At 36.7% G+C, this 22,819-nt stretch overlaps 1 protein-coding gene and 1 pseudogene across 5 annotated transcripts in view; one reads left to right on the top strand and one right to left on the bottom strand.

Moving 5' to 3' along the window:
* Window positions 1–22,819, top strand: part of LOC105471513 (coiled-coil domain containing 73) — a 265,590-nt gene that overhangs the window by 107,192 nt on the left and 135,579 nt on the right. For 4 of the 5 annotated variants that reach the window (XM_071074899.1, XM_071074901.1, XM_071074900.1 and 1 more), the window contains one exon: window positions 19,408–19,557. The exons of the other annotated variant lie outside the window; for it this stretch is intronic. In XM_071074899.1, the coding sequence (XP_070931000.1) occupies window positions 19,423–19,557 (135 nt within the window). In that variant the 5' untranslated portion in view covers window positions 19,408–19,422. The remainder of the gene's footprint in view (window positions 1–19,407; window positions 19,558–22,819) is intronic. 5 annotated transcript variants of the gene reach the window in all.
* LOC105471511 (large ribosomal subunit protein eL34-like) lies at window positions 21,050–21,690 on the bottom strand (annotated as a pseudogene).

Genomic DNA, 22,819 nt, shown 5'->3' on the forward strand with positions numbered 1-22,819 from the left:
GAAACTAAACTGATTTCATGTATCTTAGTCTAAGGGGTCTCTACCAACTTAAAACATATACATAAAATTTATCCCTCCATTATAGAAGTTATTTATACTCCTTACAGAAAAGGAGAATGAAGAGGACAAAACCATTTATACTTCTCTAAAAATAAAGTTTGCTAAGAAAAAGAGTCTTCTGCCATTTCTTCCTTTTCAGAGCAATTACTTCAAACTATTTTAGCTGATTCTTTAGACATTTACTTCCATATCTTTAAATAGTATGTTTGTAATTGATACTTCTTAATTTTCCCGTTTTACACATTATCTAATGACTTCCCATAATGGAAAATAAGGACTTAGCTTTCTTTTGTCTTTTGCTCGAACTTCTCCTTCTTTACATCCTCCATAAATAGTTGTAGCATACTCTTGATTATATCAGCAGAGTAATAATGTCATCAATAAATGTGGTTCACAGCTGAACCATTGTAATATTCTGTAATTATTTTTCCTTACCATCTTGGATTGTCTTATTTTTCTCTATTGCTTTTTTCTTTCTTTCTTTCTTTCTTTTTTGAGACAGAGTTTCACTCTTGTCCAGGCTGGAGTGCAATGGCGTGATCTTGGCTCACCACAACCTCTGCCTCCCGGGTTCAAGCTATTCTCCTGCCTCAGCCTCCCAAGTAGCTGGGATTACAGGCATGCGCCACCACACCCAGCTAATTTTGTATTTTTTAGTAGAGATGGGGTTTCTCTGTGTTGGTCAGGCTGGTCTCGAACTCCTGACCTCCGGTGATCCGCCCACCTCGGTCTTCCAAAGTGCTGGGATTACAGGCGTGGGCCACTGTGCCTGGCCTGCTTTTTTTTAAAATGTATTAATTACTAATTCAACCCTAGACTTCTCTCAGTTACATAAAACTTTTATTAGTAACTTAAAAACAGTTGCTACTCTATTAACATCATTGTGTTGAGGAAGTTGCCACCAGAGCCTATTAAACCACTTTAATCTGGACTGGTTGCTCTCCATCTTCGTACAGGTGTCCTCTTGCTGTCTTCCTTCACCATGCTAGGGTTCCTTTCCTCTCTTTCTTGCATAGGATTGCTATAGAATAAATGTTTGTGTCTCCCCCAAATACATACGTTGGAATCTAATCCCCAGTGTGATAGTATTTGGTGGGGCCTTTGGGAGGTGATAGGTCATGAGGGCAGAGTCCTCTTGAATGGGATTAGCACCCTTATGAAAAGACCCCAGGAAAAAAAATTTAAAAAATAAAAATAAAAAGGCCTCAGAGAGTTTCCTTACCCCTTCCACCATGTGAGGACACAGGAAGCAGGACCTCACCAGACACTGAATCTGCTAGCACTTTGATCTAGGACTCCCCAGCTTCCAGAACTGTGAGAAATAAATTTCTGTTATTTATAAGCCACCCGGTCTGATACTTTGTTATAGTCATCTGAACAGATTAAGACAAGGATCCCCTGTTTCCTGGATCCTGCGCCTTTCTCCTCCTTACAGAAATCCTTAAGGAACTTCCTGAGAAAGGGTGCATAGAAGGTAAATTGTTTTAGACACTGCATATCTGAAAATATCTTCTGTCTTCATTGTTGACATGGCTGTTAAAATTACAATCTGGTAATCATTTTCCCTTTAAACTGAGGGCTTAGTTTCTTTATTCTAGCTTCCATTATGGATATTGAAGATTCCAGTGTAATTCTTGATCTTTTGTAAGAATTTTTTTTTTTTCTTTCTGGAAGCATATAGGATCTTTTCATTTCCTCTAGTGTTCTGTTATTTCACCATGATGTGTGTTGGTGCTGGCACTTGATGGGCTCTTTTAATATGCAAAGTTATATTGTTTAGTTCTGGGAAAATTGATTTAGAAACTTTTTGATGACTTCTCCAATTTCTTTGTTCACTCTTTCTGGGACTTTTAGGGTACAGTTATTGGGACTTCTGGATTAATCCTCTAATTTTCTAATCTTTGTTTCTTCGATTTTCTATTTCTTTGACTTTTTGCTTCTTTTTGCAAGATTTCTTTGACTTTGTCTTCTAATCCTTTTATTGGATTTTTCATTTCTACTATCTTAGTTTTTATAGGAACTGTTTATTTCTGTGAAGCATCTTTTTTTCATCAACGTAATATACACTCTTATGTCTTCATAAGAAAGTTGGTGCTGTACTGAACACTATGGATAAGAAAATAATTTTTAAAAGAATGTTAATAATATTTATTTTGAAAGAGTTTCCTTTGCTTAATGTTTGCTTCCTCTGAATTGGTTTTTAAAATTTCAGTTTGTTTTAATCTTTGTCTTTGAAATTAGACACTTTCCCTTAAAAGTCTATTGGTTTTTCACCCTCTGCTCTGTATTTAACAATGGGATACCAGAAAGTGAATTAGAGGTTATGTATGCATGGATATAGTCTGTTGACTATGAACTTCATCTTAGGGTTATCTGACTAGAATATTTGGTGAGGAAACTCCTGTTATATTATTATGTCTTTTCTCTTAGCCTGGTCAAATTCCCTAGAACAGTAGTCCTCAACTTTTTGGCACCAGGGACTGGTTTTGTGGAAGACAGTTTTCCACAGACTGGGACTGGGGGAGGATGGTTTCAGGATGATTCAGGCACATTACAACTTATTGTGCCCTTTATTTCTATTATTTTTACATTGTAATATATAATGAAATAATTATACAACTCACCATAAAGTAGAGTCAGTGGGAGCCCTGAACTTGTTTTCTTGCAACTATATCGTCCCATCTGGGGGCGATGGGAGACAGTGACAGATCATCAGGTATTAGATTCTCATAAGGAGCATGCAACCTAGATCCCTCTCATGCACAGTTCACAACAGGGTTTGCACTCCTATGAGAATCTAAAGCTGCCCCTGATCCGATAGGAGGCAGCTCAGGTGGAAATGCGAACAATGGGGAGTGCCTGTAAATACAGATGAAGCTTCACTTGCTCTCGTGCCATCATTTACCTCCTGCTGCGTGGCCTGGGGTGTTCCTAACAGGCCACGGACCAGTATCCATTTGTGGCCTGGGGGTTGGAGACTCCTGCCTTAGAAAACACACACTTCCAATCTGCTGCCTCAAGAGCTATCTGGCTGTTAGCAGCTGTTAGAGCTGTGGAGAAGGAAGACTGATGGATATCTCAATATTTGATATACACGTTTTTCTATATAGTAGCCACCCCGACCCTTTCTCAGCTGCACCTGGTATCCCAATGAACCCATTCCAGAGGCTCAGTTTTGTCATCATCAGAACAACTTCCAATCTTCTGCTCAGGTGAGAGAGGGCAGTCACCTGCCTAACCAGAAAGACAGAGGGAATCTGTGGGTCTTCTTAAACTCACTTTCAAGTAATCATCCTATTTTTGGCTTCACCTTTACCTTCACCTTTAGAGGCACCTGGGATCAGCAGACTCTGTTGGCAGAGGAGGGGAGAAAGACTAGAGAGTGATGTAAATCAAATTGCTTCTCAGGTTTCCCCATTGCTGGCTTAGCTTTCTTAGGTGCGATAAATATTGCTACTTTTTTATCTGTCTGCTAAAAAACAGAGTTTTATTGTTTTTGTCTTAGATACCATTTTGTTTGTTCTAAGGCTTATGCCTTAAATCACCTACTGTCATTTTATTAGACTGGAGATAAATACCTCTGTTCAGTCCACTATCTTTAATTAGAAGACTCTGAGTCCTGCTTTTTATTATTGTTGATGTTTCTAACAAAGTGTTAACATAAATATTTTCTGTTATAAACTCCATAAACACTTTTTCTTTTGAGACAGGGTCTCACTATGTTGCCCAGGCTGGAATGCAGTGGCGTGATCTTGGCTCACTGCAACCTCTGCCTTCTGGGCTCAAGCAATCCTCCTACCTCAGCCTCCTGAGTAGCTGGGACTACAGGCACGCACCACCACACTTGGGTAACTTTTTAAACTTTTTGTAGAGATGGGATCTTGCCATGTTTCCCAGGCTAGGGATAAACTTTTGAGAGGCACTATAATGTAGTAGTTAAGAGTACAACCCTGGAACCTGATTGCTGAGTTCATGTCTTGGTTCTACCTTACTGTATATCCTTGGGCAAGTCACTTAATCTCTCTATGCCTTAGCTTTCTTGTTTAGAAATGAAAATGGTAATAGTAAACATCTCATAAAGTTGTTTGGAGAACTAAATATGAAGTGTTAGAAGACAGTTTTGCATGTATTAAGTGCTCAACAAATATTAGCCATTATTATGTAAGTGGCTACATATATTCTATTAGATAGTGATAACTTAATTGACTATTTTTCTATTACTGAACATTTAAGTTGTTTCCAACTTTTCTTTCTTGTTTTTTATTGTAAATATTTAGTTGTAAACATCTGTTAACATAAAACTTTTTCTGCATTTAGGATTTTTTTCTTTTGAATAGATTCTTAGAAGTTGAGTCAGCGTAGAATAGTTTATGACTTTTGAGACATTCTAAGTTGTTTTTTGAAAGGATTGCTTCCATTTACATTTCTACCAGAACTATTTGAATGCCTCTTTTACAATTTTTTTTTTTACTAGTACAGTACTGTTATTTTAAAAAAACCTTTGCTAATTTGATAGGTAAATATGTTATTTTATTTATTTATTTATTTATTTGAGACAGAGCCTTCCTGTGTTGCCCAGGCTGGAGTGCAGTAGTATAATCTTGGCTCACTGCAACCTCTGCCTCCTGGGTTCAAGTGATTCTCATGCCTCAGCCTCCCTTGTAGCTGGGATTACAGGCATGTGCCATCACACCTGGCTAATGTTTGCATTTTTAGTAGAGATGGGGTTTTGCCATGTTGACCAGGCTGGTTTCGAACTCCTGGCCTCAAGTGATCTGCCTGCCTCGGCCTCCCAAAGTGCGGAGGTTACAGGCATGAGTCACCGCACCCAACCTGGTGTTATTTTAACATATACTTTTTTTAGATTACCATTGAGGTGCTCACTTTTAATCCAAAGAAAAAAGAGTGATTATTTTTATTTTGTATTTTAGCTCATTTAGAGATGTATGGTAAGCTATTACGGAAAGCTCTTGTTTATTAACCTGTATACATTCTTACCCTTTCCTGATAATAGCACCTTGCATTTCCTTAAGTAGTCCTCTTCACTTTCTTAGGCATGTGATATTTTTGAGATTAACCTGGATTGACTTCACTTCTAGCTCCAAAGATTACTGTTGTTGAACTGTGCTTCAGTCATTCTCCTAAGCTTAGTAATTGGGTAATTGGTTCAGGAATGGGAAGGTAATCCAAACAGGCCTAAATGGGAACTTTAGGACTCTTGTCAGGACACAAACTCTCTTTTTCTTGCTGGAAGAAGGAACAAGAAAATATTTAGCTCCAGTAGCTGCCTATAATCTTTTGGCATTATTAATTGACAGCCTTTTGAGAATGTAGCCAATATTGAGGTAGCATAGGCAAACATTAAAAGATAACCATCAAGGTGCTGGTCACATTGCTGGTCTGAAGTCAAACCTAATTTTAGACTTTTTAGTCAAATAAGCCAATACATTTACTTTTTGTCTTAAAGCTGGCTTAAGTTGTGTTTTCTGTATTTGGAACTGAAAGTACCCTACTCACTGAGTTAGCGGAAATGGTTAGAAAAGTTCTTCCTATTTTTTTTTTTTTTTTTTTTTTGCCCCACATGAAGGCATAATTAGAAAATAATAACATAGTATTTGTATAGTGCAGAGAGGCAAGTGGACAAAACTACTCTTCACAGGTTGCAACCAGCCCTAGGTGTTTTGGTCTTCCCAGGCTGTGCCAAGCAGTTTGCAGTACTGAGAGAATCAATGACTGTTAATTCCTGTAACATATTCATGGAACATGAATACTTTTGATGTATTCATGGGACATTGTCCTAGCACATCAGTTGGAACGTTGGCCCAGAGATTGTTTACTTAAGACCATAGGATTGATTACCATATGTTTTGCTTATTTGCTCCTTTCATAACACTCCTAACTCCAATTATACATTTTTAAAGTTTACCGAATGGAGAAATACTTAATCTTCTTATCTTCTTAATTACTTGTCCTGGTTCATATTTTGGGAATATTTGCACATTTTTAGGTATTTAGCATCAGTTTTCTCTGATTTTTTTTTTTTTTTTTTTTTTTTTTTGAGACGAAGTCTCACTCTTGTCCCCCAGGGTGGAGAGCACAATGGCGCAATCTCAGTGCACTGCAAAGTTCAAGCAATTCTCCTGCCTCACCCTCCCAAGTAGCTGGGATTACAGGCGCTTGCCACCATGCCCGGCTAATTTTTGTATTTTTAGTAGAGACGGAATTTCACCATGTTGGCCAGGCTGGTCATGAACTCCTGACCTCAGGTGATCCGCCCACCTCGGCCTCCCAATGTGCTGGGATTACAGGCAGGAGCCACCACGCCCGGCCTTCTCTGATTCTTAATACAAAAGATTACAACTGGCCTCAAGTTTCTCAGTTCCATTGTTAAGGCCGGATTACAGTGCTCGCAGTTTTGCCTAGTTCTTTTTTTTTTTTGAGACGGAGTCTCGCTCTGTCGCCCAGGCTGGAGTGCAGTGGCCGGATCTCAGCTCACTGCAAGCTCCGCCTCCCGGGTTCACGCCATTCTCCTGCCTCAGCCTCCCGAGTAGCTGGGACTACAGGCGCCCGCCACCTCGCCCGGCTAATTTTTTGTATTTTTTAAGTAGAGACGGGGTTTCACTGTATTAGCCAGGATGGTCTCGATATCCTGACCTCGTGATCCGCCCGTCTCGGCCTCCCAAAGTGCTGGGATTACAGGCTTGAGCCACCGCGCCCGGCCTTGCCTAGTTCTTTAACTCAGCATTTGATAAATTAAAACAAGAAAACAAAAAAATATTTTTCTAGACAAAATTTAAACTTCCAGTACATATTTTAAAAACATCCAGTGACCAAATGAGCATCTGCATGCTCATGTTAATGTGTTTCAGTGGTTATCACACTTTAGTAGTTTGTTAAAACACAGGATTGCTGGGCCTTACCCCCATTTTCTGACTCAGTAGATCTGAGATAGATTTGAGAATGTTCATTTCTAACAAGGTCTTAAGTGTTGCTGATATTGTTGGTCCAGGAACTGCACTTTGAAAACCATTTATTTATTTCATAATAATATGAAATGTTATTATTTTATTGTTGTTTTAACATTTTTTATTATTAAGCAGATAAGTAATATGGTTTTCTGCTCTCAACATAAAGAGATAGTATTCCCAGATTCCAAAGATATTTGGCTAATGATTTTGAATGTAGAGTATTTAAGACAAATAGTCTATAGATAGCAAGAAACACATACCAAGTCACATAACAAATGCACTTTAAAGTATATTTCTGATAAATAAGTAACATTTTGACATTGACTTGCCATAGAAAATAGAAGGAACAGTTTGATGAAAATAATTTAGCCTTCTTTATAAATAAAAATCACAAATACACATGTAGCAAACTTCTTAAATCATCACCTTAAATCTCTTTTGTATATGTTGGAATATGAGTAATAGATAAGATCTATTCAAAGAAATATACCTTTCTTATAAAATATTAGTAATGTTTAAAATATTATTATACATAATAATAACTTCTAAAGAGTCTCAATAGTATAGAAAGTGAAATCTGACGTAGTTGTAGATTTTTCCTGTATTGTCTTCAGAATTATTTATTAATTTACCCTATTAGGGTTGTTAATCCAGCTAAAAATCTGTTGTAAGCCTTCAACAGTGCTGATCTTTTAAAATGTGGGCATGTATTTTTGCATTAAACTTAACATTTGTTGTCAGATTAGGAAACAGTTTTAGAAAAACTGGTTTTTATTTCTTCAAGGTTACACAGTGATGGCTGGGTGTGGTAGCTCACACCTATAATCCCAGCACTTTGGGAGGCTGAGGTGGGCAGATCCGTTGAGGTCAGGAGTTCGAGACCAGCCTGGCCAACATGGTGAAACCCCATCTTTACTAAAATGCAAAAATTAGCTGGGTGTGGTGGTATGTGCCTATGTCCCAGCTACTTGGGAGGCTGAGGCAGGAGAATCACTTGAACACAGGAGGTGGAGGCTGCAGTGAGCTGAGATCGCACCACTGCACTCCAACCTGGGTGACAGAGGAAGACTCCCTCTCAAAAAAAAAAAAAAAAAAAAAAAAAAAAAAAAAAAAAAGATTACATAGAGAAAGTAGTCAAGTTTTCTCTCAAGTCTAAGACTTCTAACTTTAAGTTCAATTTTTTTTTTTTTAACCATACTCTGTAGGAAGAAATACTCTATAAACCCCAGAGAAGCAATTTGAGGATCAAAGGAAAATTATAAGGGAAATTGCTTTGTTAGGTAAGGGGTTGTATATATATACATATGTATACATATAGGTATATGCCATGGAGTTGGGGGAGTGAATGAAAGAGAGTAAAACAGTTCTTGCCTTTCAGAAACATCCCATTGGAGAGGCAGATTGAACATACAAAGAATTGGAGAATTCTTGTTAAACTATAGTGTTGAATTTAAGCACACAACATGAATTTAGAAAATGGAAGGGTTATTGTGGTTTAGAATGGCCAGGGAAGGGTTCCTGGAGAAAAGACACCTTGAAATGGGCATAAAATATGGATAGATAAGTGGAGTGAGTAAAAAATTATTCTAGATACAGAGGTGAAAATGAACATGGATTAGTAGGGACAGTAAGGAAACTGTAATAGAGGAAGTCTTTTGGGGCCAGAAGATTAAAGTTGAAAAAGGGGATAAAACTAGAAATTGAGGAACCCTGAAATATTAGGCACAGGAATTTGGGCTTGATTTGTATACAAAAAGAATTCTCTTGACTTTGGAAATTGATGAGGTTTGGGTGATGTTTTGCAAAATAATTCTGGAGAAAATATGCACAATAGATTGAAGTGGGAGAGAAGATTAAATAAAGGGATAACAGGAAAAGGTGATTATAATTCACATCTGAGGTAATGAGGATCTGACTAGATTGATAGCAGTAGGAGTAGTGATGCAGAATGAATCTAAGAGCAAATTAGAAGGAAGAACAAACAGGTCCATTTAGAGATTAGATTTAGGGGATGAAGGAGAAAGTTAAAGTGACAGTGTGGTTGACAGAGAAAGTGAGCAAGAGGTGGAGAAGCAGAGAGAGAGAAAGAGAAAGATGTCAAAGATTTTGTGAATGTTCACTGGAGATTAAAATAGAATACAAGATACTACTGACAACAATGAAATCAAAAAGACTTGAGAGAGAAGAAAAAGTATACATTTTGATTTGTTAAATTTGATGTGAAAAAATGCAAGTGAGTACTTTAGAAATTGCTGAAGATGAATTGGGAATCTGTCACATGGCAGTTGTGTGATAGAACTTTGGAGCTGGAAATAAATTAAGAGATAAAATAAGAAAGGAGATACAAAAAGGTCAAAGCATGTGAAAACATAGCTGTGTTAATATTTTATTGTTAATAAAACAGATTTGTTAATATTAAAGGATTCCCAATATGTTGCTCTTTGAATGAAGCAGAGGTCACTAACTAAATACCCTCAGGAACTAGGTAAGTGAGATAGATTTATTTAATATTCAACTAATATTTATTTAATCTCATGTATTATGCTATATCTGGTCATGTCCTAGGTGCTGAAGTCACTGCATGGCCAAAGTAGAGGAGATTTTGACCTCACAAAACTAGTAGTTTAAAGGAGGAGGTATAATAAATAAAATTAACACGTAATCAACATAATTTAAGATAATTTAGGATAATGGTAAGTGCTCTGGAGAAAATAAAACAGGATAGATAATATGCTAAAGAGTGATTAGGTGTGGTGCTTACTGAAGAGGTAACACTTGACCTGAGACTGCAGAAACATGAAGGAAATTCTGTGTAAAGATATGGATATAGAGCATTCCAGATAGAAGGAACAGCAAGCCTGTAGGCCTTAAAGCTGGAATACATTTGGTATGTTTTTGAACTGAAAGATTTATTCATTGTCTGTTGTGTTCCAAATACTTTGCTAGGCTCTGGGGGATACAACAGTGGCTAAAGTGGCAACACTGGCTCCTAAAGCTGAGTGGCAAAGAAATCATCTATATTTGGTGCACCATCTGGTAGACAGTTCTATTGGTAAATTGATGTGCTTAATGTAAATGATAAACTATATAAATATATAATTTTTAAAATGTTATTTTTTCCTCATATTTTTTGTCAGAGAATATTTAAGGCCTAGATATATATCACTTTTTCCATAACACTCTCCTTAAAACCTTCCTGTGGACAGAATTAATTGCTTTGCCATTTGTATTTTTATAGGTACTTTGTATATGTTTCTGTTCTGGTGCTTATCATGCTGTTGGCTTCCATGTCTGTCTCTCCAACCAGATTGTGAACACTATCCTGAAAAACTTGCATTGTGCTGTACATATGCTAGGAAGCTAATCAATGTTTCTTTAATCAACTGTTCTATGAAATTATGAGAAATGATAAATAATTGTTTTACATAATTAAGTTGAGAATTATTTGTTATAGTCATAGATTCAATGTTTTTAGTTTTACTTTTTTAAATTCTGCTGTCCACATTGTCTCTTTTCTCCAAGTTCCTTTTCTTATATTTGCTTTTCATCTCTTTCATGGTTTTCTGAAATGCCATCATGTATTTTTTGAGGACCAGTGTTGTTCAAGTTGTTCTATGCATGGTAGAGTTTATATAATTAAATAGGAGGTGAGTTTTGAAATCCTTTTTAGAACTTTAAATTGAAGATGGTAGATTGACCACATCCATTTATTTTTCTCACGTTCATTAAAATACATAAAAAGGGTTTTAACTCACAGGGACAAAAGAGAACAGGTGATGATTTAACAGAATCTGTCAGAAAGCAAATAGAGGAGCATTGTGACTGACTTAAAAGTTCAGAAGTTTGCTTAGCACTTGGAAACAACAGGTACTTTGTGAGGCAGGAATAAGACTTGGGAATAAAAAGGGAGACTTGCTGAAAATATATGTATAGAGTACTTGAACCTTTCCAGGTCTCCTTCCCTGCAAAAGATGAGAGTTTGTGTGCTGGAAAAATGGAACCATGGCAATTCTAGTTAGGAGTACACCAGATAAAGCAGATGACAGGGATGAAGCATGGGGCTGAAAATGAAAATTAAGTAAAAATCTACTCACTGAACTATGGAATCCTTACCTTCTACTATCATGCTTCTGTCAGAAGGCATACTGCCAGATAAAATTCCCTACCTTCTTCTCTTTAAACTTCAGGACAGGAAAATGTAGAGTTTTCTGGGGAAAATGAAACACCTGAGAGAAAATATGTCTACATATTGACATTACGGAGGTGAACCCCTAATGAAAAATCTGTTTTGTTACCTGATCACCTAGTAGTGAAACCTATCAATCAATAAGCCCTCCCTCAGTGCTTCTATTCACTTTTTTCTTTTTTTTTTGAGACAGGGTCTTGCTCTGTTACCCAGGCTGGAGGGCAGCAATGCGATCATAGCTCACTGAAACCTGAAACTCCTGGGCTCAAGTGATTCTCCAATCTCAGCCTTCCAGGTAGCGGGAGATGTGTGCCACCATGCCTGACTTTGTGTGTGTGTGTGTGTGTGTGTGTGTGTGTGTGTGTGTGTGAGAGAGAGAGAGAGAGAGAGAGAAAAGATGGGGGTCTCACTGTATTTCCCAGACTGGTCTTGAACTCCTGGATTCCAGTGATCCTCCTGCCTCAGCCTTCCAAAGTTCTGAGATTACAGGGGTGAGCCACCACTCCTGGTTCCATTCAATTTTTAATGTATCATTCCACTTTTTAAGAATAGTTTTATTGAGATGTAGTTTCCATATGATATGGTTGACTCATTCAAAGTGTGCAATTCAGTAATTTTTCGTATATTCACAGCTGTTTATCCATCACCACAATCAAGTTTAGAACATTTTAACACCTCAAAAAGAAACCCCATACTCATTAGCAGTCTTTCACTATTCCTCTGCAATCCCGCTTCAACCCTGCAACCTAAGCAAACACAGATCTACTTTATGTCTCTGTGGATTTGCTTATTCTGGACATTTCATATAAGTTGAATTATTAAATATGTGGCCTTTTGTGACTGACTTCTTTCATTTAATGTAACGTTTTCAAGGTTCATCCATGTTGTTGCATGTATCATTACTTCATCCTTTCTTATTGTGGACTAACATTCTATTTTGTAGATATGCTACATTTTATTTATCCCTTCACCAGTTGATAGGCATTTGGGTTGTTTCCATTTTTTGGTTATTATGATTAATGCTGTTATGAATATTTGTGTGTAGTATTCTCTTGGGAATTGAAATGGAATTGCTGAGTCATATGGTAACTTTATGTTTAACCTTTTGAGGAACTACCTAGGCTGTTTTCTGGTTGCACCATTTTATATTCCCACCAGCAGTTTATGAAGGTTCCAATTTCTCACATCTTTGTCAACATTTGTTATTATTTGTCTTTTTGATTATAGTGTGTCATTCTATTTTCAAACTTCAATAGTTCAAATAATAGAATAACTAACACCTTTATAACCTTACCTAGATTTCAACAGTTACTAAAAATCTGCTATGTTTGTTTTATCTCTCTATATACCTCTCTTTCCTGAATCTGTTGAAAGTAACTTGTAAGCATAATGATACTTTGCTCTGAGATACTTGAAACTTGTATCTCCTTAAACAAGGACAAGTATGTTCTGCTTTGTAGCCATCTAAGAAATCTAGTATTGATTTAGGAATATTATCTCAATATACTATACTCAATATTCGAATTTCCTCATTTTTCCTCCAAATGCCCTCAATAGCTATTCATTTTTTCAATCTGGGATCTGATTAAAGTTCCTACATTGCATTTGGTAGTCATGTCTCTTTGTTCTTTAAGCTAGAACAGTCCCCCTGCTTTAGTTTTTTATGATATTGACTAATGCATTACTTATAAATATAAACAGACAGCTGAGGATCATCTGACATTTGAGAAAACCACGAAAGAGATGAAAACCAAATAGGAGAAAAGGAACTTGGAGAAAAGAGACAATGTAGAGAGCAGAATAAAAAAATTAAACTAAAAATATTGAATCTGTGGCTACATAGCAAATTACCTCCAACTTAATGGTTTAAAATAACAGTGATTTATTATTTCTCCTAATTTTGTGAGTTTGTTGGATTGTTTTTCTGCTGGTCTTGCCTAGGCTCTCTTGCAACTGCACCTGAGTTTGTAGATTGTTGTGGGGGTTAGCCCCAGCTGGGACATTTGGGATGGCTGGGCCTCCTGTCTCCATGTAGTCTTTGATTCTGAACTTCTCGTTCTTTGCATGACATGGCATGGCAGGTTCAGAGCAATATTTTCAAAGAGCAAAGACTTCAAGGCCTCCTGACCAAAACAAATTGTAAGGCAATCCTAGTTTCAAGGGAGTGGAGACATAGATTTCATCTCTGGAATGGAGAAGTGACCCTATTACATTTCAAATGAGATGATGGGACGAATTTGTCACCATTAAGCAATTTATCAGTTTACCTCTTTTACATTTCTCACACAAGCAAAACATGTTCACTTTCGTCCCAAGACTTCAAAAAATCTCAACCCCAAACAGTATTGGGCTCAAAGTCCAGCGTTACTTGATCTGCATTGGTTTGAATGTGGTTCATGCTCTTTGGCTACAGCTTGTCAAGTATTATTCCTCTTGATCCAGAGATCTATGGACTAAAAAAGTATTTGCCTCTCACACATTCAATACACAGTGGTGAGACAGGGATATGATAACCACAGTAGATGCTTTCATTCAAAAAGGGGAGGAATAGTGGCATTTAGCAGTCACTAGTTCATAGCATTCTGAAATGCAAGTGGGCACAAGTTATCAGGGGCATGGGATATTTCTTGATTAGATCTCCATTCCACAACCAGGGAATGGTCCCCTAGTACATTGTTTTCATCTTGGCCATACCTTTGAATTCTTGGCTTAGCTGCTTGAAAGGCCCCTCCTTTTCCATAAAACATGGCCTCTGCTTGCAAATGGTTGTTGTTTTAGTCTTGTTTTCTACCCATTGTTCTTTGGTGGTCGAAAGGCCTCTTTTTAACCGTGTCAGTCCTTTTTAGTCCAAGCTGGCAGTGCTGCTGCCAGTACAATTTTTAAAAAACCGAAACCAAACAAACACAAAACTTTCTGGGGTTTCTATGAATCTTTTCTCCAAAGTCAATCTTTTTAGGACAGATTTCTCCTACCTTGGGCATGTCAGGATGCTCTAAGATAATGCCCTTGAGATCCTTGTGTAAGGCTGCCTTGAATTTTTCCATGGTCTTAAAATGTTCTTAACATTCTTACCTGTGTTTTGATATTTATTTGAGCTATTTCTCACTGTGAAAACTTTTGTTGATTGGATGTTAAACGATTTTATTTTCCAACCCAGCACATCTTGGGCCTTTTCGTGTAGTATATCCTCCAAAGTTGACTTATGAACCTGAACAATTTCTTTTTGACTTCATCTCTCTCCCCATACTTTCAATATTCAGCTAAAAAAAAGTCAGTTTACACTTCCAGTATTCTGCCTAGAAGTCACCTTAGTCAGGTCCACAATTTGACTAGGTACATTTTCTCTCTTTCAAGTTACTGCAGACAATACTTTGTCCAGTTATTTCTGGATGTCTTTGCAGACTCCAGTAACAGTTTCTTTATCGCTTTTCCAGTTTCCATAAACAGTCTTTCTGCCACCCTCTTTGTGATTGTGGAATTTTTTTCATAGCATCCTGGTTGTGTTCTAGAAACACAAGAACCTCTCTTATCTGGTAATTATTTATATATTGTTACATATTGTTTAATGGGCACAAATTCTTCCCATTGTGTATCTACACCCCTTTACAATGTGACCTTGTTTCTTCCATCTAGAATTGGAATCAATTTCTTCACCCCTTTGAATCTAGGATAGCTTTACGAAATGCTTTAGTTAATAGAATGTGGCAGAATTGACACTGTATGAGCTCTACAGTGTAGGCTTCAAGGGGATTTGCAGTTTCTGCCTTTGAACTCTTAAAAATACCCCCCCAGAGATCACCATGCTATGTAGAAGTCTGGGGTGAAAACCATGTGAAGAAAGACACCCATAAGTTCCAGCATTTCCAGCTGAATTCAGCCCTAACTAAGCAAATCTAACAACTGAATAAACTTGTATAAAACAGCCTACATAAAATCAGCAAACAACCCAGCCAGTCTACAAAATGATGACAAATAATAAATTAGTGCTGTAAGCCATTAGGTTTTGGGTGGTTAGTTATACAGCAATAACTAATACAGAAATCAGCACTGGAAGTGAAAGGATACCATAATAAAAATCTAAAATATATGCCACTGGCTTTGGGACATTACAAGGATTCCAGATATAAAATGTATTGTGTAATAAAATAGTTACATATTGTAATGGTTGCTCAGCAATATGAAGGGACCACTTTAATTGGTGAGACCAAAATGACTTCTTGGAGGAAGAGATATTTTAGTGGATCCTTGAAAGATGGGTAAGATTTTGACAGATAAAAATGGGAGTAGGGATAAATATGGGAGAGAGCAATTGCTGGGTCATAGGGATGTCTGGTGGATTGTTTAAATGGCCACAATTTCTCCCCTCTCTGTAGTAACACTCTTTGAAATGTTCATTTTGTGTCTTCCTACATCAAAAGATGGAGTGTATTTCTCCATCCCTTGAATCTTGGCTGGTTTTGTGATTTGCTTTGATGAGTAGAATGCGACAGAAGCAGTGTTACTCCATATCTGAACCTGGGTCTCAGAAAGCCTTGAATGTTCTGCTCTTCCTCTTGGAACCCAGTCCAGCCACTATATAAATAAACCAAGACTACCTTACTATATGAGAGATATGTGGTCCAGTTGTCCTTGTACCACAGTGGACAGCGAACCCCTAGAAACAGACCCTTCAGACAGGCAGCTGATCACACACTCATTAATAAACCCAGCAGAGAACAGAGGAACCATCCAGCTGAGCCCAGCACAAATTAGCAATCTTCAGAATCCTGAGCTAAATAAAGCAAAAAATATTTAAATCATTGTTATTTTAAGTCATTATGTTTTGGGGAGGTTTGTTACACACATAAAGGGTATAGATCTTCAATGTAATACTACCAAACTGTTTTCCAAAGTGGTCTTACCTGTTTACATACTGATGGTATCTGGGAGTTCCTATTGCTTCATTTCTTTACTAATTCTTGGTAATGTCAGACTTTGAAATTTTTGGCTGATCTGGTATGTTGTGGAATCTTGGCATTTTAATTTGCATATTCTTGATTACTAATGAAGCTAGGTACCTTTTCCTGGGTGTATTGGCCATTTGGATATCCTCTTTTATGAAGTACCTGTTCAGACATCTTGCAGATGTCTCTATTTGTTTGTCTTTGTCTTTTTCTTTTTTCTTTCTTTCTTTTATTTTTTTGAGAAGGGGTCTCACACTATCGCCTATGGTGGAGTGCAGTGGCACGATCAAGGCTCACTGCAGCCTCAAACTCCTGGGCTCAAATGACCCTACCACCTCAGCCTCCCCAGTAGCTGGGACTACAGGGGTGTACCACCACACCTGGCTAAGTGTATTCTTTTAGAATAAATTTTCATTTGCATCTGCAAAGTTCTTATGGGTATTATCAATCTGGAAGCATTTTAAATTATATTAATAGATTGAGGTTTCTTTCACTATCCTATGAAGCAGCTTTTATTTTAAAATTAATATGAAATTAAACTGTTTACAACTTTCTGGGATAAGACTTTTTTCCTCTTCTCTTTCTTTGTCTCTCCCTCCCTTTTCTTTTCCTTTATACTTTATTTGCTTGGCACCAAGGCACCTCTCCTGTAGAAGGTGGGTTACTTTTGGTTCAGCTTTACGTGAGAGTTTAACTCTTTTTTTTTTTTTTGAGACGGAGTCTCGCTCTCTCGCCCAGGCTGGAGTGCAGTGGCGCGATCTCGGCTCACTGCAAGCTCCGCCTCCCGGGTTCACGCCATTCTCCTGCCTCAGCCTCCCGAGTAGCTGGGACTACAGGCGCCCACAACCGCGCCCGGCTAATTTTTTGTATTTTTAGTAGAGACGGGGTTTCACCGTGGTCTCGATCTCCTGACCTTGTGATCCGCCCGCCTCGGCCTCCCAAAGTGCTGGGATTACAGGCGTGAGCCACCGCGCCCGGCGAGAGTTTAACTCTTTTGAATTCTACTTAATGTAGTGAGTCTCTTATTAGATTTTGGTAAGCCCTAAATTTGAATTCTGTACGTTTTAAATCAGACTTCATAAAAGCTATAGTTTAATTTTGCCTCATTTGTCAAGTCCCCACAGGGTAAAGATAGCTGTTAGTGCTTGGTCTACTTTTTGGTTCTTGGTCTCTTTTAGAATTTAGAATTTGGTTCCATAATTTTTTATTATCTTTTCAGTCTTTGATGCTTTTGAGAAGATTTAAAAATGTTTCATTTAGAATTTGTAGTTGTTTTTAGTAGGAGGATTGGTCCAAATAACATACCTCATCCTTTTCAGGAATGAAAATTTTCCTTTTAGAAAGCTTCTTTTATGCACATGCACTGCTGTTAATTTTATGTATCAACTTGGCTAGGCCATAGTACCCAGATGCTGGGCCAAATACCAGTCTAGATAATGTTGTGAAGGTATTTTATGGCTGTGATTAACATTTAAATCAGCAGACTTTGAATAAAGCAAATTACTCTCCATAATGTGGGTGGGCCTCATCCAGTCAGTTGAAGGACAAAAGAGAAAAAGATTAGGGTTGTCCAAGGAAGTGGGAATTCTGCTTCCAGACTGCTTTTGAACTTGAGCTACAACATCAGCGTTTTCCTGAGTCTCTAACCTGCTGGTTGACCCTAAAGATTTCAGAGTTGGCAGTCCCCACAATTGTGTAAGCCAGTTCCCTAAAATGTCTCTCTCTATCTCTCTGCATGTGTGTGTGTGTAGGTCTGTGTCTATATATATGTGCATATGAGTCTTTCACATATATACATACACCCCCCCCACATGGATATACACACATACCTATCCTATTCTGTTTCTCTGGAGAGTGCTTATTAGTATAATACTTATCAGAATGGCTAAAATAAAAAAAATAGTGATAACACCAAATGCTGGCAGAAATTTGGAGAAACTGGATTACTTGCACATTGCCAGTGGGAATGGAAAATGGTACAGCCACTCTGGAAAATAATGTGGCAGTTTCCTTTACAACTAAAAATGGACTGAATATTCACTCAACCTAACAATTTTACTCTTGGGCATTTATCTCTAAGAAATGAAAAATTATGGTCACAGAGAAATATGTACATAAATGTTTATAGCACCTTTATTCATAATAGTCACAAACTGGAAACTACTAAAATGTTATTCCGTGGGTGAGTAGTTAAGTAAATAATACATCCATACCACAAAATACTACTAAACAATAAAAAAGAATGAGTTATTGATACATGTAACAATTTGGATGAACCTAAAAAAAAGCCATAGGTTACATGATGTGTGATTCCATTTATGAGCACTCTTGAAATAACAAAATTACGGAGATAGATAACAGATTAGTATTTTCTCGGAGTTAAGGATGGGAGAAGAGAGTGGGTATGACAACAAAGAAGCTGCTTGAAGAAGCTTGTATTGATGCTAGAGTTCTGTATCTTAAATTGAGGTCATAGTTATATGAAGCTATAAATATGATAAACTTGCCAAAAGCATATATACACACAGACACATACACACAAATAAGTACATGTATAACTGGTAAAGTGCTAATAAGCTCCATGGATTGTACCGAAGTCAGATGCACATTTTTAATACTGTACTCTTGTTGTACAAGATGTTAACATTTGCAGGGGTTATTAAGTGAATGGTGTATAGGACCTCACTGTACATTCTTTTGCAACTACCTGTGAATTGATAATTGTTTCATATTGAAAAGTTGAAAAGTTTCTTGCAGCCTGACTCATACATTTTCTGGGTTGAGAAAGGTATTTAACTATCTTGGTTTTTAATAAAAGGCAATTTTTACAGCCTTCATCTTCCAACTATGTTGAGTTTAAAGATTTCATATTACTATTTACATCATCTTCACAAAGAAGCTTTATGTCAAGGCAAAGTTTAGGAAGCAGAATGTGTATCCCAGCTTTGGCATGAAGCAACTTGCCTGCAACCTCACGAACCCAGCCTTTAGAAGACTGGTGAGGAAAATTTGGCCTTTGAGCATACTCAGCTGCCAGAAAAGACTTCAACCATAGAGAAACAGAATAATACCATTGTTGCTAAGTGTTTTTTTGGTCAGCATTAGAGTGGAGTGATGACACAACTGTTAATCGGTGCTGAAATTGGCGGATTATGGGATACAGGTTGTCATATTTTTATGGTACTTATGCTTTTACTTGAAAAACCTAGATAAATTATTTTTTTTCAGTTAAGACCTTTTTACATTACAGGAAATAAATATTAATATGGAAAACAACTTCAATACTGAGTCATCATCTACTTTTACTCTTCAAAGTTCTTCAGAGACATTGTTTTCTATTCAGCTATTAGATTTCAAAACAAGTTTACTGGAAGCATTAGAAGAATTGCGTATGAGAAGGGTAAGCTCCTTTTTAAAATGCTTTTGTTAAATAAGAAAACTTGATTTTGTTTAGTTTATTGTTTTTTAAAGAATAAAAAACATAAAAATCCCTCTTGTTTAGAAATAAAGTATATAGTCCAATTAATGAAGTAAAAGAGAATAGGACAGATTAAGTCAATGATCAGGGAATGGGAAATAAGAATTTGGAAACTAAAGCACAAAATAAAAGAGGGGTTTTCAGATTAAGTACCTGATAACTCAACTAGTATTTATTGAATCCCTGGCAGTGCACAGATAGCACCCTCTTTAGACACATGGCTGATGAAAAAGAATCGCTCTTGGGGAGATTACATTTTTGTTAAGGTTATTATACAGATGCCTATGAAATGATTAAATAATGAAACAAAGCAGTATATGATTAAGTGACAAAATAAATGTGTGTAGTAAATATTCTGGGTTAAAAGAATCAAATATCTTTATTTTAAAAAGTGGCAACTGGGATTTTTTCTTAAAGCATATGTCTAGTATAAAATTGTAAAAGACGAGGCAGGTGGATCACTTGAGGCCAGGAATTCGAGACCAGCCTGGCTAACATGGTGAAATACTGTCTCTATTAAAAATACAAAAAATTGGCTGGATGTGGTGGCACATGCTTGTAGTCCCAGCTGCTGAGTCCCAAGAATTGCTTGAACCCAAGAGGTGGAGGTTGCAATGAGCCAAGATCACACCACTGAACTCCAGCCTGGGTGATGGAACAAGACTCTGTCTCAAAAAAAAAAAAAAAAAAAAAAAAAAAAAAGTAAAAAATGTTGGTTTCAGCAGGATATCTATATTGTGCAAATCCCCTTAAAAAGCATTTTATTTCTGAGACTTGTATGGGTCTAAATTTTAACTCTATATAGGATAGACTGAACTTGGAAGATTCTGGAGAGAAAAAAATAAACCATAAAACTATTGCAATAATGATATAGAAATGAGTTCACTAGGATGTATATATGACCATGAAGATAGAACAGAAGAGGCAGAAAGAAGAATCAATATAATTTACTGACTTTCTGAAAATAAACTATAAATGAGAGAAAAAGAGCTGAAACAACATTTTTATTATATAATAATATGAATATTGTTCTAGGATTTAAAAATATTGAAATTTATTGTTACAATAAGAAAATTTAAATACCATGGTGTTCATCCTATTTAAAGTTACTTATTAGTGTAATAAAAGCCTGTTTTAAGATGAAATTCTGCTAAAAATAGTATTTTGGATAAGTATTATAAAAAACTGTTTTTTAAAATTAGCTTAAAATGTTCTTTCCTAAGTGAAACAACTTCTGGTCACCATTTAAAACAATATTCTGTTTTATTATGTTTTAAATTTTATACTTTGGTCTGTTTATATTTCCAACTTAAAAAATATGCTTCTTTTAAAAAGCTTCTGAAAAATTTCAGATTAGAAAAGGAATAGTGTTTTCTTCTTCTTCTTTTTCTTTTATTACCCAAGAAAGCTTTATTTTAAAATTTAGCTTTCAAACTCTGTGCTTGTGCCTTCAACACTTTCACAAGGATTTTCTGCTCCTTGATGAAGAAAGCATGTTTGAGCCTGTCATGGACACAATTAGCACACGTGGAACCACCATAGGCTCTGCTGACACATTTTTTTCAAGACAACCTCATAAGAACTTTAGGTCTCACATAACAAACTTCTTGAAGTCTACTTGGAGGCATGCCACATGGAGATTTTGGTGCTTTCCCAACCTTCTTGGTGTAAAGGTAAACAATTCTATTACCAGGGGATTGGGACAAACTCGTTTTGTTAGAGGCTGTATTGTAGGAAAGCCCATGATGATGCGTCAAATGCTGGACCATTTTGAGTGCCTCTAAGATACCATCCCTGGATGAAGAGGAACAATGTTTTTAATAATCAAATGTAAAAGTACATAATACTAACAATGAAATTCCTCATTGAAAAGAGAGCTTTCTTCTTAAAAAGGGGATAAAACTCCCTTACTTTCATTAGAAAAAGACAGTTACTGGTTTTCACATTTACCCTGATGGCAGTACTTTTCCTGCATTCCTAGATTTTCCCCCTAACATTTTAGGAAAATTTCAAACGTACATAATAGTTGAAAGAACTTCACAGTGAGCACCCATCCACCCATTGTGGTAGACAGAATATGGCACCCAAGCATGTTCATGTCCTAATTTCAAGAACCTGTGAATATGTTACCTTATATGGCAAAAGGAATTTTGTAGGTGTGATTAAACTAAGCATTTTGAGATGGAGGGATTATGCTTGATTATTCGAGTGGGTCAAGAGTACTCATAAGCATTCTTACAAGAGGGAGACAGGGGAATCAGAGTCCGAGAAAGAGATGTGATAGTGGAAGTAGATGTTATAGTCAAAGAGAAAGAGATTGGAAGGTGTTACGCTGCTAGCTTTGAAGATGGAGGAAATTGCTATGAGCCAAGGAACATATGTAAGTGGAAGCTGGAAGAGGCAAGGAAATGGATTCTCCCCCAGAGACTATAGAAGGTATGCAGCCCTGCAGATACCTTGGACTTCTGACCTCCAGAACTGCAACAGAATAAATTTGAGTTGTTTTAAGCCACTAAGTTTGTTATTTGTTACAGTAGTAATAGAAACCTAATATACCTACTACCCAGATTCTATACTTGATCTCATAGTATATCTGTCTGTCATTGGTCTTATTTTTGGGATTCATTTCCAAATAAGTTGGAAATTATATGCTTCAGTATGTATATTATTAACTAGATTTTAGTATTTGTTTATTTTTTCTTTCAATATGAAATTTATGTAGAATAAAATTCTTCACCCCTTTTCATCCAGAGGCAGCCCCTGTTCTAATTTTTTTCCCCTATAGATTAGTATATCTCTGGTCTAGATTTTCATATAAGGGGAATCATTCAGTATATATTATTTTGTGTAGGGTTTTTTTTTACTCAGTGTAGTATTTTTGAGATTTATTCTTGTCATGCGTGTTTGTAGTCAGTTTGTTTTTATCATTGAGTAGTATCTATAATGTAAACGTACCAAGGTTTGTTGTTTTCATTAACATAGTTATGGATACCTAAGTGGTTTCCAGTTGTTGGTTTTTATGAAAACAGTTGCTATTCATATTGCTGTGCATATTCTTGTACCAGACATTTTGCAGGTATGTGTGACAAGTAAGCAAGAACAGATCTTATTCAGGAACTACTTATGAGATACTGATTTTGTCTCATGCCCTCCCAAATCTTTATCGCAAATTTTTAATACTTCT

This window comes from Macaca nemestrina, chromosome 12 (genome assembly GCF_043159975.1).
Source record: "Macaca nemestrina isolate mMacNem1 chromosome 12, mMacNem.hap1, whole genome shotgun sequence".
NCBI classification, from domain to species: Eukaryota; Metazoa; Chordata; class Mammalia; order Primates; family Cercopithecidae; genus Macaca; species Macaca nemestrina.